General features: G+C 39.3%; 4 protein-coding genes across 5 annotated transcripts; 3 read left to right on the top strand and 1 right to left on the bottom strand.

Moving 5' to 3' along the window:
* Nucleotides 1-1648: 1648 nt before the first annotated feature.
* LOC141591416 (small ribosomal subunit protein eS4) lies at nucleotides 1649-4124 on the bottom strand. The gene is made up of 5 exons (XM_074411726.1): nucleotides 3959-4124; nucleotides 3282-3359; nucleotides 3008-3188; nucleotides 2372-2469; nucleotides 1649-2252 (listed from the first exon to the last, which is right to left on the bottom strand). Exons 1-5 carry the CDS (start codon nucleotides 3959-3961, stop codon nucleotides 1818-1820), a joined length of 795 nt encoding a protein of 264 aa, XP_074267827.1. The 5' UTR covers nucleotides 3962-4124; the 3' UTR covers nucleotides 1649-1817.
* Nucleotides 4125-5197: 1073 nt separating this feature from the next.
* LOC141591414 (cinnamoyl-CoA reductase 2) lies at nucleotides 5198-6991 on the top strand. Its single transcript, XM_074411724.1, has 4 exons — nucleotides 5198-5495; nucleotides 5622-6143; nucleotides 6220-6406; nucleotides 6584-6991. Exons 1-4 carry the CDS (start codon nucleotides 5378-5380, stop codon nucleotides 6732-6734), a joined length of 978 nt encoding a protein of 325 aa, XP_074267825.1. The 5' UTR covers nucleotides 5198-5377; the 3' UTR covers nucleotides 6735-6991.
* Nucleotides 6992-7754: 763 nt separating this feature from the next.
* On the top strand, nucleotides 7755-9256 carry LOC141591415 (gamma-interferon-responsive lysosomal thiol protein-like). Its single transcript, XM_074411725.1, has 5 exons — nucleotides 7755-8160; nucleotides 8294-8359; nucleotides 8455-8595; nucleotides 8692-8784; nucleotides 8865-9256. The coding sequence occupies exons 1-5, from the start codon at nucleotides 7864-7866 to the stop codon at nucleotides 9021-9023; spliced, it is 756 nt and encodes a 251-aa protein (XP_074267826.1). The 5' UTR covers nucleotides 7755-7863; the 3' UTR covers nucleotides 9024-9256.
* A 462-nt stretch (nucleotides 9257-9718) lies between these two features.
* LOC141591413 (gamma-interferon-responsive lysosomal thiol protein) lies at nucleotides 9719-12287 on the top strand. 2 transcript variants are annotated; one of them, XM_074411722.1, is made up of 6 exons: nucleotides 9719-9861; nucleotides 10800-11079; nucleotides 11193-11258; nucleotides 11474-11614; nucleotides 11699-11791; nucleotides 11895-12287. In XM_074411722.1, exons 2-6 carry the CDS (start codon nucleotides 10807-10809, stop codon nucleotides 12024-12026), a joined length of 705 nt encoding a protein of 234 aa, XP_074267823.1. In that variant the 5' UTR covers nucleotides 9719-9861; nucleotides 10800-10806; the 3' UTR covers nucleotides 12027-12287. The 2 variants fall into 2 exon arrangements, with proteins under 2 accessions (XP_074267823.1, XP_074267824.1); XM_074411723.1 differs by having other exon boundaries at nucleotides 9773-9861; nucleotides 10752-11079.
* Nucleotides 12288-13836: the final 1549 nt, after the last annotated feature.

Raw genomic sequence — 13836 nt, 5'->3', positions numbered from 1 at the left:
AACAACCAATAACAATTTAATTGGGCATAATTTCATTATTCAAGCTAGTATAAATGTTAAGCTAAACCATTGTAATTGTTTGGTAGCTCAAAATAATTGTAGCTTAAAGTATGATATGGCAATGGTAAGCTAGTTGCAACTAGCTTACCATTGGACTTGCTCTTAGAACATTTCCAATGGTTGAGCAAAAGGACTTGCTTGCAAATTCTTAAAGTTTCAAGCTAGTTGTTCAACCATTGGAGAGCTCCACGTGAATTAGCTTAATTTGAGCAACTAGCTCCATGGAGCTAGTAGCTCAAATGGACCCACAAAGTGATATATGCCAATTAAATAAATGTATTTGAGTTTATTTAAGCAACAACTCTTATAGCTTAACCATTGGAAGAGTTTGTAGCTTAAAAGTGTTATAGCTCAAAAAGGTGATGTGGAAAGTTAAGCTAATTGAGTTGTTGTTTACCATTGTGGATGCTCTTAAACAAGAATTTGTGAACTTGTCGTTCGGATTCTCTCTCTTACTCCCTTCTCTCCATTACCTTCCATTATCTTGTCCGGATTTTGTTTCGGGACTATCTAACGGTCAAGTGTTTTGCTAGGGTGAAGAGAGTATAATAATTTTATAATGGTGTATTAGGAGGAATGGACCATCCATTACTTTTGAGGTAATGAAGAGGATTTGCATTCCTATGCTTGATAAGGCACGGTGGTTCATTATTATTATTATTATTATTATTATTATTATTATTATTATTATTATTATTATTATTATTATTACTATTCTACGTGGTATCCATGCGTTTTTTAGTTTTCTAAAAGGTACTCCTTTTCCACTAAATGACTTTGAGGGTCAATAATTCGTAGTCACGACTTCGAAACGCGATCGACTCTTTTTTTCAAAATGATCTTCTTTATGAAACCTTCAATTTCAAAAAAAAACCACTTTATGAACTTCTAGCAAGAGTTATGGTCGGTCAAATTTAACAATAAACTTTGACTAACTATAACTCGTGGTTACAAGTTCATGACGTATCAATTTTTTAAAAATTGATCGTTATCACGATATCTTTAGTTAGAAACAAAAAAATGTCGTCATGAGTTCATAGCCAAGAATTATATACTATAGAATATGGAAAAATATGGAAATACCATATAGAATATCCCTTATTATTATTATTATTATTATTTGTATAGATTTTTCCTTTTTATTCAAAAGATAATTCGGAGTACTGATTTAGCAACCCATCTACTACATAATACAGATGAGTAGCTTTCAAAAAAAAAAATAGTACTGAATAAAGTTACCATATGTATAGCTGGGCAGCAGGTAAAAAAGGTTGGTGGCAAATGGGAGAGCTTAAAGCTTTACTAGCCATAGATGGGAAGTGGATAAAGTTTTTGGTGCTAGTTCTAGTACATCAGAGACTCGGAGAAATTAATTTTCTATGAAACTCCAGTAAAATTACCAATTCCTGATGGATAAACAGTTGATCGGCTCTACCAGACTACCACACCTTCATTGCATACTCTAACCGCACACCAGAATACTGACCTTTCTACACCGACAACTGTAAAAGTTCAATAGAACCAGGGAGGTGAGCGAACTCTTCATAATCAACTACTGCTTCAAAAACAAATTAAAAAGGCATACATGTATTCAAACCGGTTTTCATCATAAAACAAAAGAGTTCAAAAAAACACAGCTTCCAAGGTTCTAGCCAAAATCCATAATACTCCTCGTGAGTCTCTGCTGAGATTACTAAAGCACATTCAAAGAAAAACAACTTCCAAACTTCTAAATAACATGATAGTAACTGAACTAATCAAGCAGTAGCTGCTGACTTCTCTGCCTGCCTTTTGCGTGCTTCCTCGATGATGGTCAGCTTAATACCCTTGCCCTTGGGAAGAGAAACCCATGGCTTTGCACCATTACCAATGATAAACACATTGCCCATTCGCGTTGCAAACTCATGACCCTGAGAATCCTGAATGTGGATTGTCTCAAAGCTGCCCTTGTGCTTCTCCCTGTTCTTGATCACTCCCACACGACCTCTGTTTCTACCTCCGGTCACCATGACTACATTACCTACATCAAACTTGACAAAGTCCACAATCTTGTTCTCTTCAAGGTCAAGCTTGATGGTGTCGTTTGCCTTGATAAGGGGGTCTGGGTAACGGATGGTCCTTCCATCATAAGTGTTGAGGTATGGGATACCCTTGTTGCCAAACTGCACGTTGCGGACCTTGCAGAGCTTGAACTGCAAAAAAGACAAAGGTGTAAGCAGTGTTTTAATGAATGAGAGAACTCAAATATCAAAATGAGTATAGCAACCAACTAGAAAACTCAAATACCAAAATCAGTATAGCAAGAACCAACCTTAGCCTCATCATCTCTGAGAGAGTGGAGTCTGAAGCGACCCTTAACATCATACAGCAGGCGGAAGTTCTCGTTTGTTTTGGGAATGGAAATAACATCTGAAATTAAGAAGTCAAAAATCTTAATCATGCATGCATATTCAGGACAACAAGACCAACGAGAAAGTATTAGTTGACATTCAAGCAATTAAAGAGATGCACACAAACAGCAACAACAACAACAACAACATCAGAGCCTTAATCCCAAAATGATTTGGGGTCGGCTGACATGAATCATCCTTTCGAACCGTCAATGGGTGAACGCACGCCTCAAAATGCGAATAAAAAGGGCTAAGAAGTGCAGCGCGTCGCTTCTGAGGAGACGCCCCAACGATGTTCAAATTCCGATTCATGTCCATAAAATGTGACTAAGTTTTTATGCTGGCTGCCACAGACCTACCGCAACCCTCCTCCTTTATCCGGGCTTGGGACCGGCAGCGAATGCCCGAAAACACTCACAGGCGGAGATGCACACAAACAGCATCAAGGCAAAATGATGAAAAACAATTAATGACATCTGAATAAACTGCAACGGCAGCATTCTCAAGACTAGGCAGAAATGAACAGAAATGAGATGGACAAGGCATGAGTAGCATACCCATGAAACCAGCAGGGTAAGTCTTGTCAGTCCTGACCTTTCCATCAACCATGATTTGGCGTTGCATGAGAATGGCAATGACTTCACGGTAAACAAGAGCATACTTCAACCTGTTACGCAAGATAAGGATAAGGGGCAAACACTCCCTGGATTTGTGGGGTCCGGATGATGGCTTAGGAGCCTACAGAATAGCAAACACTATGGTCAGGGCAAAGAAGTAAAAAGGAGTCAATTTGGCATTGGCATCATGGTAAGAAATGGAAATTGGACTTACAAAAGCACCACCAAGCTTGTCAAGCATCCAATGCTTGGGCGCATTGAGCCTCTTCAAATGCTTCTTCAAGCCTCTCGCCTGCACAGACAGAATATTAAGCTCAATAACCCGAGTAATCAATGTGGCCAACAAAAGAGTTGCTAAATTCTCATAGTCCATAGACATAGAAAGGCAAAGAAAAGGTGAGTTTAGTTAAACAATGGTGATAAATGCTGTGAGCGAATAATAAAGGTCGTCTGTAATTAATTAAGCAGAGATGTATTCCCAGGGTAAAATGTATTAATAAAGTATTTCAAAATAGTTTTGGAAGTTGGACAGCCACTAGAATGGTCACAATTGCATATCAAAAGGGTTCAATGGATAGAAACAGAAGGAGTATTTTAGAGTCAGTTAAAGTAAGATTGGTAGAACCAGAAATGAAGATAGAAACAAATGGTTGAACATAAATTCATTGCAAAGTGTCAAGAATGTGAAAAGAAGTACTGGAAATGGATGGATCCGTAGACGACACATAAAACATAAATTGAATGGAGACGGGAAGGGGAAAGATCTGGAAACAATGAAGATGCGATTAACAAGGCCGGATAGTATACGTCTAATATCACATATGAATTTCACAAAATTATCAAAACACGGGATAATTAGAGAGAGAGAGAGAGAGAGAGAGAAAGAAATACCATGTTGAGGTTGAAGATGAAGTTGGAATGAAAGGAGAAGATGGATCAGAACAATTCGGCTGCTGCGTCTCTAAAAGGAGAAATTGCGAATATGAGTAGTGTGGCTGTGTGTATAAACCCTACTCCATCTATTTATATCCCCTCTTCCTCTTCTCTCCTTTTCCCTTTTTTTCTTTTTTTCACTTCTTTTTACCTAGAGATTATATCCCCTTCCTAGAGGTGTACAACGTGGCGGGCTAGCCCAGCCCAATCCAACCCAAATATGTGGGCTGAAAAAAGGTAGCCCGGTTAGTACACGGTCCGGCCATCCCCTAGTGCTGGGCTAGAGCCACGACTTCCTCAGCCTGGCCTGATCCAAAAAAAAGAAAAAAAAAGAGGTCAAGCCCAACCCGACACTAGCCCGTTACTGAGTGGGACGGTTTAGTGCCAGGCAAAACTGGCCCACCACTGACCCCGCCCAGCCGGTCCTCATTTAGTGTCGGGTCAGTGTCGTACCCACCCACCCAGCCCAGTGCGCCCCTTAGCACGGCCCAGCCCGCACTGGCTCGCCCTAGTGTACACCGCTACCCTTTCCTCTTCTCTCCTTTTGCCTATTTTTTTCACTACTTTTTACCTAAAGATACAACAAGTGGGCACGCGGGCTGGCACGTCCCAACACATTCCCTAATCATTTTAGAACGTCGTGGAATTGATATGAATCGACACATTATGGGTCATGAGTCATGAGTTATGAGCCGTGTCTCGGACGAAATTAAAGAAAGAAAACCGCGCCTAGTCCATGCACGACACGCCCAAAATACAAAGAAATAAAGTTAACTTGTCCACGCAATTCACGATACGTCATGGGCCGTGAGCGGTGTCTAGGCAGCCACTTCTATTTCATTGGCACAACACGAAGCCAAACTTTTCATGGCTGGGCCGTGCCATTTTCTTCTCCTGGTACGAGACATGTTCCGATTACAACGCTTTTCTGCCTCCCAAGTCCCATTTCAAAACATTTATGCCCTCTCTTTTTATCGCAAGCCCGAGTTTGATAGAATATGAGTGAAAACAAGTCATGACAAGTTATCATCGTATCCAAATAAATAAAAACCTCACACGGTCTTATTTGTCCGTAACTTTTTACTTGAGCCACAGGTGTATCGGTGTCCAACACGGATATGTTTGACTTTTTGTTGAATGATGGATTATTATTAGATAGAAGTGATAAATTTTTAAGTGAAACATGAATATTGAATCGAGACTAGACTTTTGTTGGACCCGAAACCGACCCATTCATTGGTACGGGTACTCGAAAATTGCGGTACGAAAAGAAGGTGAGAAAATGAGTGAAAATAAAGAGAGAGGAATTATTGATTGAGAGGAGTGTTGACTGTTGAGTTGAGTTGAGTTGCAGTAGGAATAATAAAGAAAGGGAAAATGGGAGAGATATCGGAGGTAGTTAGTGTGACCGGAGGCAGTGGTTACATAGGATCATGCCTCGTCTCTCTCCTGCTTGACCGGGGTTACACTGTTCATGCCACTGTCAAACATCTCAGTTTTGTTCTCTTTACTTTCTTTATTACTACTTTTATCTCTCTCATTTTCTATCTTTATTCTTAATTCTTTATTCTTTACTGGGATTAGATAGATAGATTAGTGTATGATATGATATGTATTGCAGATGATGAGAATGAAACGAAGCATCTACAAAGCTTACAAGGAGCAGACACTCGACTCCGCCTGTTCCAGATTGATCTCCTTGATTACGAGTCTATCCTCGCTGCTGTAACCGGTACATCAGGTGTATTCCACCTCGCATCTCCTTGCATCGTTGATCAAGTTCAGGACCCTCAGTCCCAATTGTTGGATCCTGCTGTTAAAGGGACCCACAATGTACTGACAGCCGCCAAAGAGGCGGGAGTAAAGCGGGTTGTAGTCACTTCTTCCGTATCCGCTATACATCCGAGCCCCACATGGCCTCATGACAAGATTAAGGATGAGGAATGTTGGGCTGATGTGGATTACTGCCGCCAACATGGATTGTGGTATCCGCTTTCCAAAACTAGTGCTGAAAAATCTGCTTGGGAGTTTTCCAAACAGAATGAGCTCGACATAGTGGTCGTCAATCCTGGGACTGTCATGGGACCTATTCTTCCACCCACCCTCAATGCCAGCATGTTAATGCTTCTTCGCCTTCTTCAGGGTATCAAACATACTACTTCTTCTGTTGTTAGTCAACTGTATATTGCAATCTGATCATGTCTTTACATTATTAACAGGCTCTACAGAAACGTATCAAGACTTCTTTATGGGATCAGTCCATGTCAAGGATGTAGCCATGGCACACATTCTAGTTTATGAAAACAAGTCCGCCACTGGAAGGCACGTGTGTCTAGAAGCCATCTCTCATTATGGGGATTTTGCTGCCAAAGTCGCTCAGTTATTCCCACACTATAATGTGCCAAGGTACCCAAAATCCCAACATCACTCTTTGCCTTTTTCAAACACATGGGACTATGGCTTCATCTACTTCTGCCATTCAAATCTGTTTGTAGCATCCCGAGCTCATTAGATTATGATATCTATCGTATTGGTTTTGACCAACTCTAACTTTCGCCCTTACTTCTCAATCTATCTCTACAGATTGCCAAAAGATACACAGCCGGGGCTGATGAGGGCTACTGATGCGTCCAACAAGTTGATGGATCTAGGTCTCAATTTTACATCCATGGACCAAATAATCAAGGAATCCGTCGAGAGTTTGAAGAGCAAAGGGTTTCTATCTTCAAACTGATACTCCTAGTTACATGCTCCGTACTAGTAAGTGTAGTCGCTTTAAAATGAAGGATGCATAGAGGCAGGACTCTAGTGTCTCCTTACAGATGCCGCTGTAGTAGCTTTAAGATTAGGAGGATGAATAAGAGGCAGGATTCTGGTGTCTCCTTACAGATGCTGCTATTTCATATGTTGTTGCACTCGTATGCTTGTAACTCATGTTTAATACTTTAATGTGCTTTCTTACTCTTGTCTGCATGCGCAAGTTTGTTTCAATTGTTTAACTGACTCCACTGTTTGTGCCTCTCGACTCTCAAGTCACTAATCATTCACTAAAAGGATTACAAGAAACATCTTCAAGCACCCAACTAACTTTTCCGTCTTTCACGGCTTCTTTGTGTCAGTTTAACTGTGATTATTCGTAAAACTCATCTCAACTTATTTTACGTATTATGAATCACTCTCTATTTACTAGAACGAAGTCAGTTTCTCCATTTCTCTGATTTTTTGTCACAATTGTTATTGTAACAAGAATGAGACCATCTACAGGACATGGGTAAGAACTCAACATTTCGAAACAATAAAAAGACTGTTACATGAACTAAATACGCTGCACTCTTTATTACTGCATTTTAGCTTCTCGTACAACTCTCTCTGTGTGGACCCTAATGGATGACAACTTTTTCTTCAAGTATTTTTATGATGCTTGATGCTGTTCATGTTAGATATTCTCATGTAGGTGGTGATTGATGAGTAATGGCCGTATAATTGAAGGATTCAAATAATAATATGTTGGTGTCGATCACCCAGTCCAAAAATGATGAGAGTGAATGGGGTGCAAGGAAGAATCTCTCCTAATATGAACCTAAAACACAGGTTTAGTATCCCGTAAAGTTTAATTAGTGGAGATTCACATCAGAGTCATACTTCACATAGCCACACTTAGTAGTTGCAATTGCTTTCATGGGCTGTCATTATCATCATGTATGAATTACTGTATCCATGTCATCTGTCACTCTGCATTTACAGCACCACTTAATTCACGGCCATATATGCCTTGCTGCCTCTATATAAACAAGTCGTATTGCAAGAGAATATTGACTGCTTGCTACTACTAATTCTCAAGCTTAAGCATCCTGCTTGACAACATGGCCTGTACACTCCTGCGCTGCATTTTTCTGCTCTCATGCCTGATGGCCATTGAGGTTTGCCTAGCAAGGTCTTTAACTGACCACGATGACCACCACCACCATCACATTCTGCCGAATTCTGCTAAAAAAGTACCAGTGAATTTGTACTATGAGACTTTATGTCCCGGCTGTCAAGAGTTTATCCTTGAAGGTCTTCCCCCATTGTTCAAAAACGAGCTTATTGACATAATTGAACTCAGGCTTGTTCCTTGGGGCAATGCCAGGGTCCATTCCAACCAGTCTTTCGTTTGCCAGGTCATTAACTTAATTGTTCCCTCGTTTTTTTTTTTTTTTTTTTTTTTTTTGTTTCCATCTTTAGTGCTTCTGAGGTTTCCCCCTTCTTAATCAAGTCTCTGTCTCTCTATTTCTTTCTTCTTCTTTTTTCCAGCATGGCCCGCCTGAGTGCTTTTTGAATACAGTTGAAGCCTGTGCTATTGATGCTTGGCCTACTCCGGTAAGATATTTTCGTGCAGTATGTACTGCTGTACTGTCGAATGTACATTCATATTTCAGAGAGCTGATGCTTATAACTGGTCTCATTTTTGATAGCTTGAGTACTTCCCTTTCATCCTGTGTGTGGAGAATCTAGCATCCGAGGGAAAGCATACTGAGTGGGAGACTTGTTTTACCAAGTTGGGTTTGGATCCAAAACCCGTCAAGGATTGCTCCTCCAGTGATCATGGCAAGCAGGTTAGTCCTCATTCAAAAACAGTCCCATGACTAGTAGAAAACATAGAACGTAAAGTGTTTTTGTGGTTTGATTTTGAGACGAATGAGTTGATGCAGCTTGAGCTAAAATACGCCAAGGAGACGAAAGAACTGAAGCCTCAGCATGAGTTTGTACCATGGGTAGTTGTGAATAAACAACCCCTCAAAGAGGTTAGAAAGACCTGCCATGTTATTTATTTCTTTGTTATTCAGGAAGTACTCCGTATGTCATCAAATGTTTATTGTGACAGGACATTGGAAACTTAATAACCTACATCTGCAGAGCTTATAAGGGTACTCCACCTAGTGCTTGCCATGACAAGTCTTCCAGCATTTCCACGTCTGACGAAGCGCCTCATGTTTATCCTGCTTGTTACGCTACAAAAGACCAAAATAATGCCCATCCATGAGATCATAGGCGCTCCAAATGATGAACAATCCTGATGCAAATAAATTCGAGAAGGCAGCAAAAACTACATTGTTCTTTTTATATAAATAAATTCTTGTACATAATCTGTCAGTACCCCTCTTGTTGTCGTTGTTCCGAAACTTGTGTAGCCATGTGGTTCTTGCGAGTTGCCATGGACGCAAATGAGAAATTTCGTATGCTCTAATAGCAAAATTGACGTCACTACCACCTTTCCACGTGATCGCATTTTGTTAGTAAGCCTCTGTGTTTCTCTTTTACCGTATCACAATGACAATTGTCGCAGTTACAGCTTTTCGTACTCCCTATGTTCCGTTATATTTACCAAAAATGGAAAACAACGGAAATACAACTTATCATAACACACTTTTTTTTTAAAAAAAAAATTAATGTATTCCTAATAGGTAATAATAAATGTATTCCTTTAAAAAAAACATTATCAATTACTCCCTCCATCCATCAATTGCTGTCATTTGATTTTGGCACAAAAATCAAGAAAAGAAAAAGGGCTTAATAACTAAATGACAAGTGGAACAAATTGAGTGTGAATGATTAAATTGTTCATCAAATTTATTCTTAAAATAGAAAGGACAACAAATGATTAAGATGTCCCAATATGAAAAATGACAACAAATGAGCGGGACTAGATATAAAACAAAAAAAGAAAATAAAAAAAAAATATGATGGTTTTACATTTAACCCATTTTTCGTCCTCTATCGATTCGATATTTTCTTCGGTCTTCTTGTCTACTTATCTATGCCATTTAGTTTGGATGAATTCCATAAATTGGGCAAAAGAAAAGTAGAAGGATTATCTTCAGGTAATTAACTCTTTATCTTCCTTCTCTCTTAATAATTTACGTATGTGGACTGTGGTTGCTTGTATTCTCCCCTATTATTGCAATTTGTTGATTTAGAGTTATTTATTTGAGTCTACATGTTAATCCCCATATCCTAATACTTTCACTGTCAATGATGCTAAAATCATCATCATCATCATCATCATCATCGTCATCACCATGACATTTGGGGATTTGGGTCTTTGTTTTTTGTACCCTATATTATCACTAATTCCTGATTGAGAATCGATTTAACTAAGTATATGAATTTGATATATATACATCATTTCTTTCTTAACCTGAGTATTAGGTTGATCAACTCTAGTCTTTGGGAAAACAATATTAAATTAGCTTCTTTGAATTAAGCCGCGTTCGTTCTACAAGTGGAGATATGGCCCTTGCATAACTGAGAGGTAACAGTAATTGGAAGGAAATTCAAATTATGAATTTGGCTTATACTTAGCAAGGATCGAATTAGATTGTTATCGGGGAAATTCAAAATTTGATAATTAACCTTCTTTGGTAATGTATTACTTATAGATGGTTGGTTCTTGATAGAGTGAAGATTCTACCATCCCTTACCCTACAAACAAGAAAGTTTGCAATTGGAGGGTTTATATTAAAGTCAACTATCAGAAACCTGAGTAATTACTACTCTCTATATAATATAAAATGTCTGTCAGTGGAATCTATTGATACCACGAAGAAAATTTCTGAACGTGGGCCATTGCATTAGATGAATGGTTTGGATGAGAGGAGAATGAAACAATGAAAGTGATGGTTTAAGACAGAATATTCACATAATACCTGGGGGAGACACGACTTACATTGTTACAACTAAGTTATGACCTGATTAGAAACCATTGAGACAGACTGACAGAGTGTAAATCAGAGCTGGACCTGATATCTGGGCTGTACAGGCGAAGAATGGCTTCAATTGGGGTGCGATCTTTGTGTGTGCTCTCGTGCCTGTTGCTATTGGAAGTCCAGACTTGCTTAGCAGGGTATCAGCTGGAGTTGAATTCAGAGGAAAAGGTGGCGGTTGATTTGTACTATGAGAGCTTGTGTCCATACTGTGCCAACTTCATTGTCAATCTACTTCCTCCCATCTTCCGAAATGGTCTTATTGACATCATCGATCTCAACTTTTATCCTTGGGGAAACGCCAAAGTTATATCAGGCGACTCTATTGCTTGCCAGGTCGGGATCCACCTCCTCTCTCCTTCCCCCATAACAATATAATTACATTTACGTCCTAACACCACCTAGATTTTCCTGTTACAACTAACTTGGCTTGTGTTTGTTGACTTCAGCATGGCCCTTCTGAGTGCTTACTTAATGAAATTGATGCATGTGCTCTTGATGTGTGGCCTCGTCTGGTTAGATTTCCTTCTCTTACATTATGTATTTTCTGTTCTTTTTGCTTAACTGATCAGAATATCAGATGGTCTAATTCAGATGATGTCCTTATTTCTAAACTCGTAAGATTAAAGAGTTATCCTTGATTGAATTAGTGGCAAGGTTAGCGCTGATAGCTGAGTTTGTTTTGTGTAATCCAGCCAGCTAATGTTTGTGATGGATGTAACCTTGACAGAGTGAGCACTTCCCCTTTATATATTGTGTGGAGAGTCTGGTATATAACCACAATTATAGTGAATGGAAGACTTGTTTCAAAACATTGGGGGTGGATCAAAAGCCTGTTATGGAATGTTATTCAAGCGGCCAAGGCAAAGAGGTTAGTCCATCTTCATCTATGTGTATATATGCACACATTCGTACCTTCGCAACACATCGATTCTAAAATTTTATGAGGATGCAGTTAGTACTTAAATATGGAGCAGAAACAAATGCACTGGAACCTCCAAAAAGATATGTACCCTGGGTGGTTGTGGATGGGCAGCCCCTTTATGAGGTGATATATTAATGATATGAGTGTTGCCCTACTCTTCCTGGTACGAGTATTAATTCAGTGGATTGCACAAGTTTTAATGCTATAAAATGTTGGTGAAATGTAGGAGTATGAGGAGTTCATGAGCTATGTTTGCAAAGCTTATAAAGGAACTCCACCAAGCGCTTGCAGTGAGTTATCCCATTCCCTCGGCAGCGTTGGAGAAAAGAAGACTAATGATGTCAATCCATTTCGCTAAGCACCGAAAACTGAAGAGAAGCCAATGATCCCTATGGAAAGATATGCAATAGCTATGTAAATGCACCTTTACCTTTTACTCCAAGCAGCTCTTCGGCCGCGCCCTGTGTCCCTTTGTATGGAATCCACCAGATGATCAATAGACTTAAAGCTCATGTAAATGATAATGTGGGATATACCGCTGTGCCTTAATGTCTTATGTCTACTGACTTGTGTAAATGTTTTGAGATATATGCGTATACTAGCTCACGTTGTCCACTAATTTGGAGATGAAGTATTTCCAGTTTGATAGGGTGCTTCATATTAAGGTATGTTTCTCATTTTTGCTCAGCTGGTGAATTGTCGGCTGCATAGTATCCTTGGATGACTTATTGTTTTCAGTCTCTCTCATTCTCTTGTTTCTAAACTGTATGCTGATCGTTACCTCTTCTCTGCAACTTTTGATATCTTTTATGATTGACTGATTGAGACGTGACTTGGCTGCTTTCCAGTTTGTTCAGCTTGTTTGGTGACACTGATTTAATATCCTGTTTTGTTTTTGCTTGTGGTTTGGCCATCTTTGCTCCTTAGTATCCTATGTCTGCCAACTTATATACCCCTTCCATTCCACTTTTATTGTCCTCTTTTCTCCAAAGGTAGTATACGCACATATCTAAAATTCGCTAGCTACCTAGGATAATTTTTTCTTTGCTTTTTTTTGGTAATAATTGAAAGGGAAGAGGTCTTGTTATTAGCATTGGTTTTGTTGAAGTGATAAATAATATACCAGATGCATCTTGTGTTAGGGGATAACATTCTATGCTTGGGCTCTAGATACTGGGTTCGGGAGTCACTTCTGATGTATAGGACTCTAGGTACGACAATGTTGCGGTAACTGGTATAAGGAATGGATTTCTGTGTAACAGTGGGTTTTAGGTAGAGTTGAAATGGAGTTGTTAGTTGTAACTTGTGTAAATAAGTTATTTTGCTATTTTGACTGTTGGTGTTAGAGTCGTGAAATTGCTTGGCTGGTTGACCATATTCTGGAAGCCTGAAGCTGTAGGAACAAAAGATTTAAACTAGTTGCTCCACCACTCTGTGATAACCATCCCTTTGGTAAAGTGAGATCATGTTCCTTTGAATCTAATTTATGGTTGTAGTATCTAATTTAAGGCCGCGCCTGGTTTATCGCACACCGGCAGCCTCAAATGTCCCCTGTTGCTCCTCAAATTTTGTGAGGCCGCTTTGTCTGACATGAGAAATCATCCGTGTGATTTACTAACATTTTTCCGGGACCTAAGAATCCCGAAAAACGTGTATTATACACTTCAATTTGAGTAGTTCACGAGGCCGTAACGAAAAACATGTTTATTTTTCTTCCGATTTTCTACCACGTGTCCATGGTCGTTTCAAGAGTTACCTTAATGTATTTCAACCCCAAGTAAAAATATTAAAACATTTTTAACGACTCTCCGATTTTCACCAAACATTCGTTTATTGTACATCGGCAGCCACAAATGTTTTTTGTTGCTCTTCAATTTTTTTGAGGTCGCTTTGTTAACCCCATCCGTGTAATTACGGACATATTTGTCCCGGTTCCTTAGAAACCCGAAAAACTTATATTATAAAATTTGAGCCTTCGAGAGGCCGTTAGAAGTTGTGTTTTTTTTTTCCCGGTTTGTTCTAATACGTGTCTAGTGTCACTTTAGAAGTTACCCTATTCAATTTCAGCAACAAATAAAAAGAATAAAACCAATTTCAACGAGTATCTGATTTAAGCCTCAAACTAGTTTATCGCACACCGACAGCCTCAAATATCCTCTGTTGCTCCT

The sequence above is a fragment of the Silene latifolia genome, chromosome 7 (genome assembly GCF_048544455.1).
Source record: "Silene latifolia isolate original U9 population chromosome 7, ASM4854445v1, whole genome shotgun sequence".
Classification (NCBI taxonomy): domain Eukaryota; kingdom Viridiplantae; phylum Streptophyta; class Magnoliopsida; order Caryophyllales; family Caryophyllaceae; genus Silene; species Silene latifolia.
This window is presented reverse-complemented; position numbering and strand designations above follow the sequence as displayed.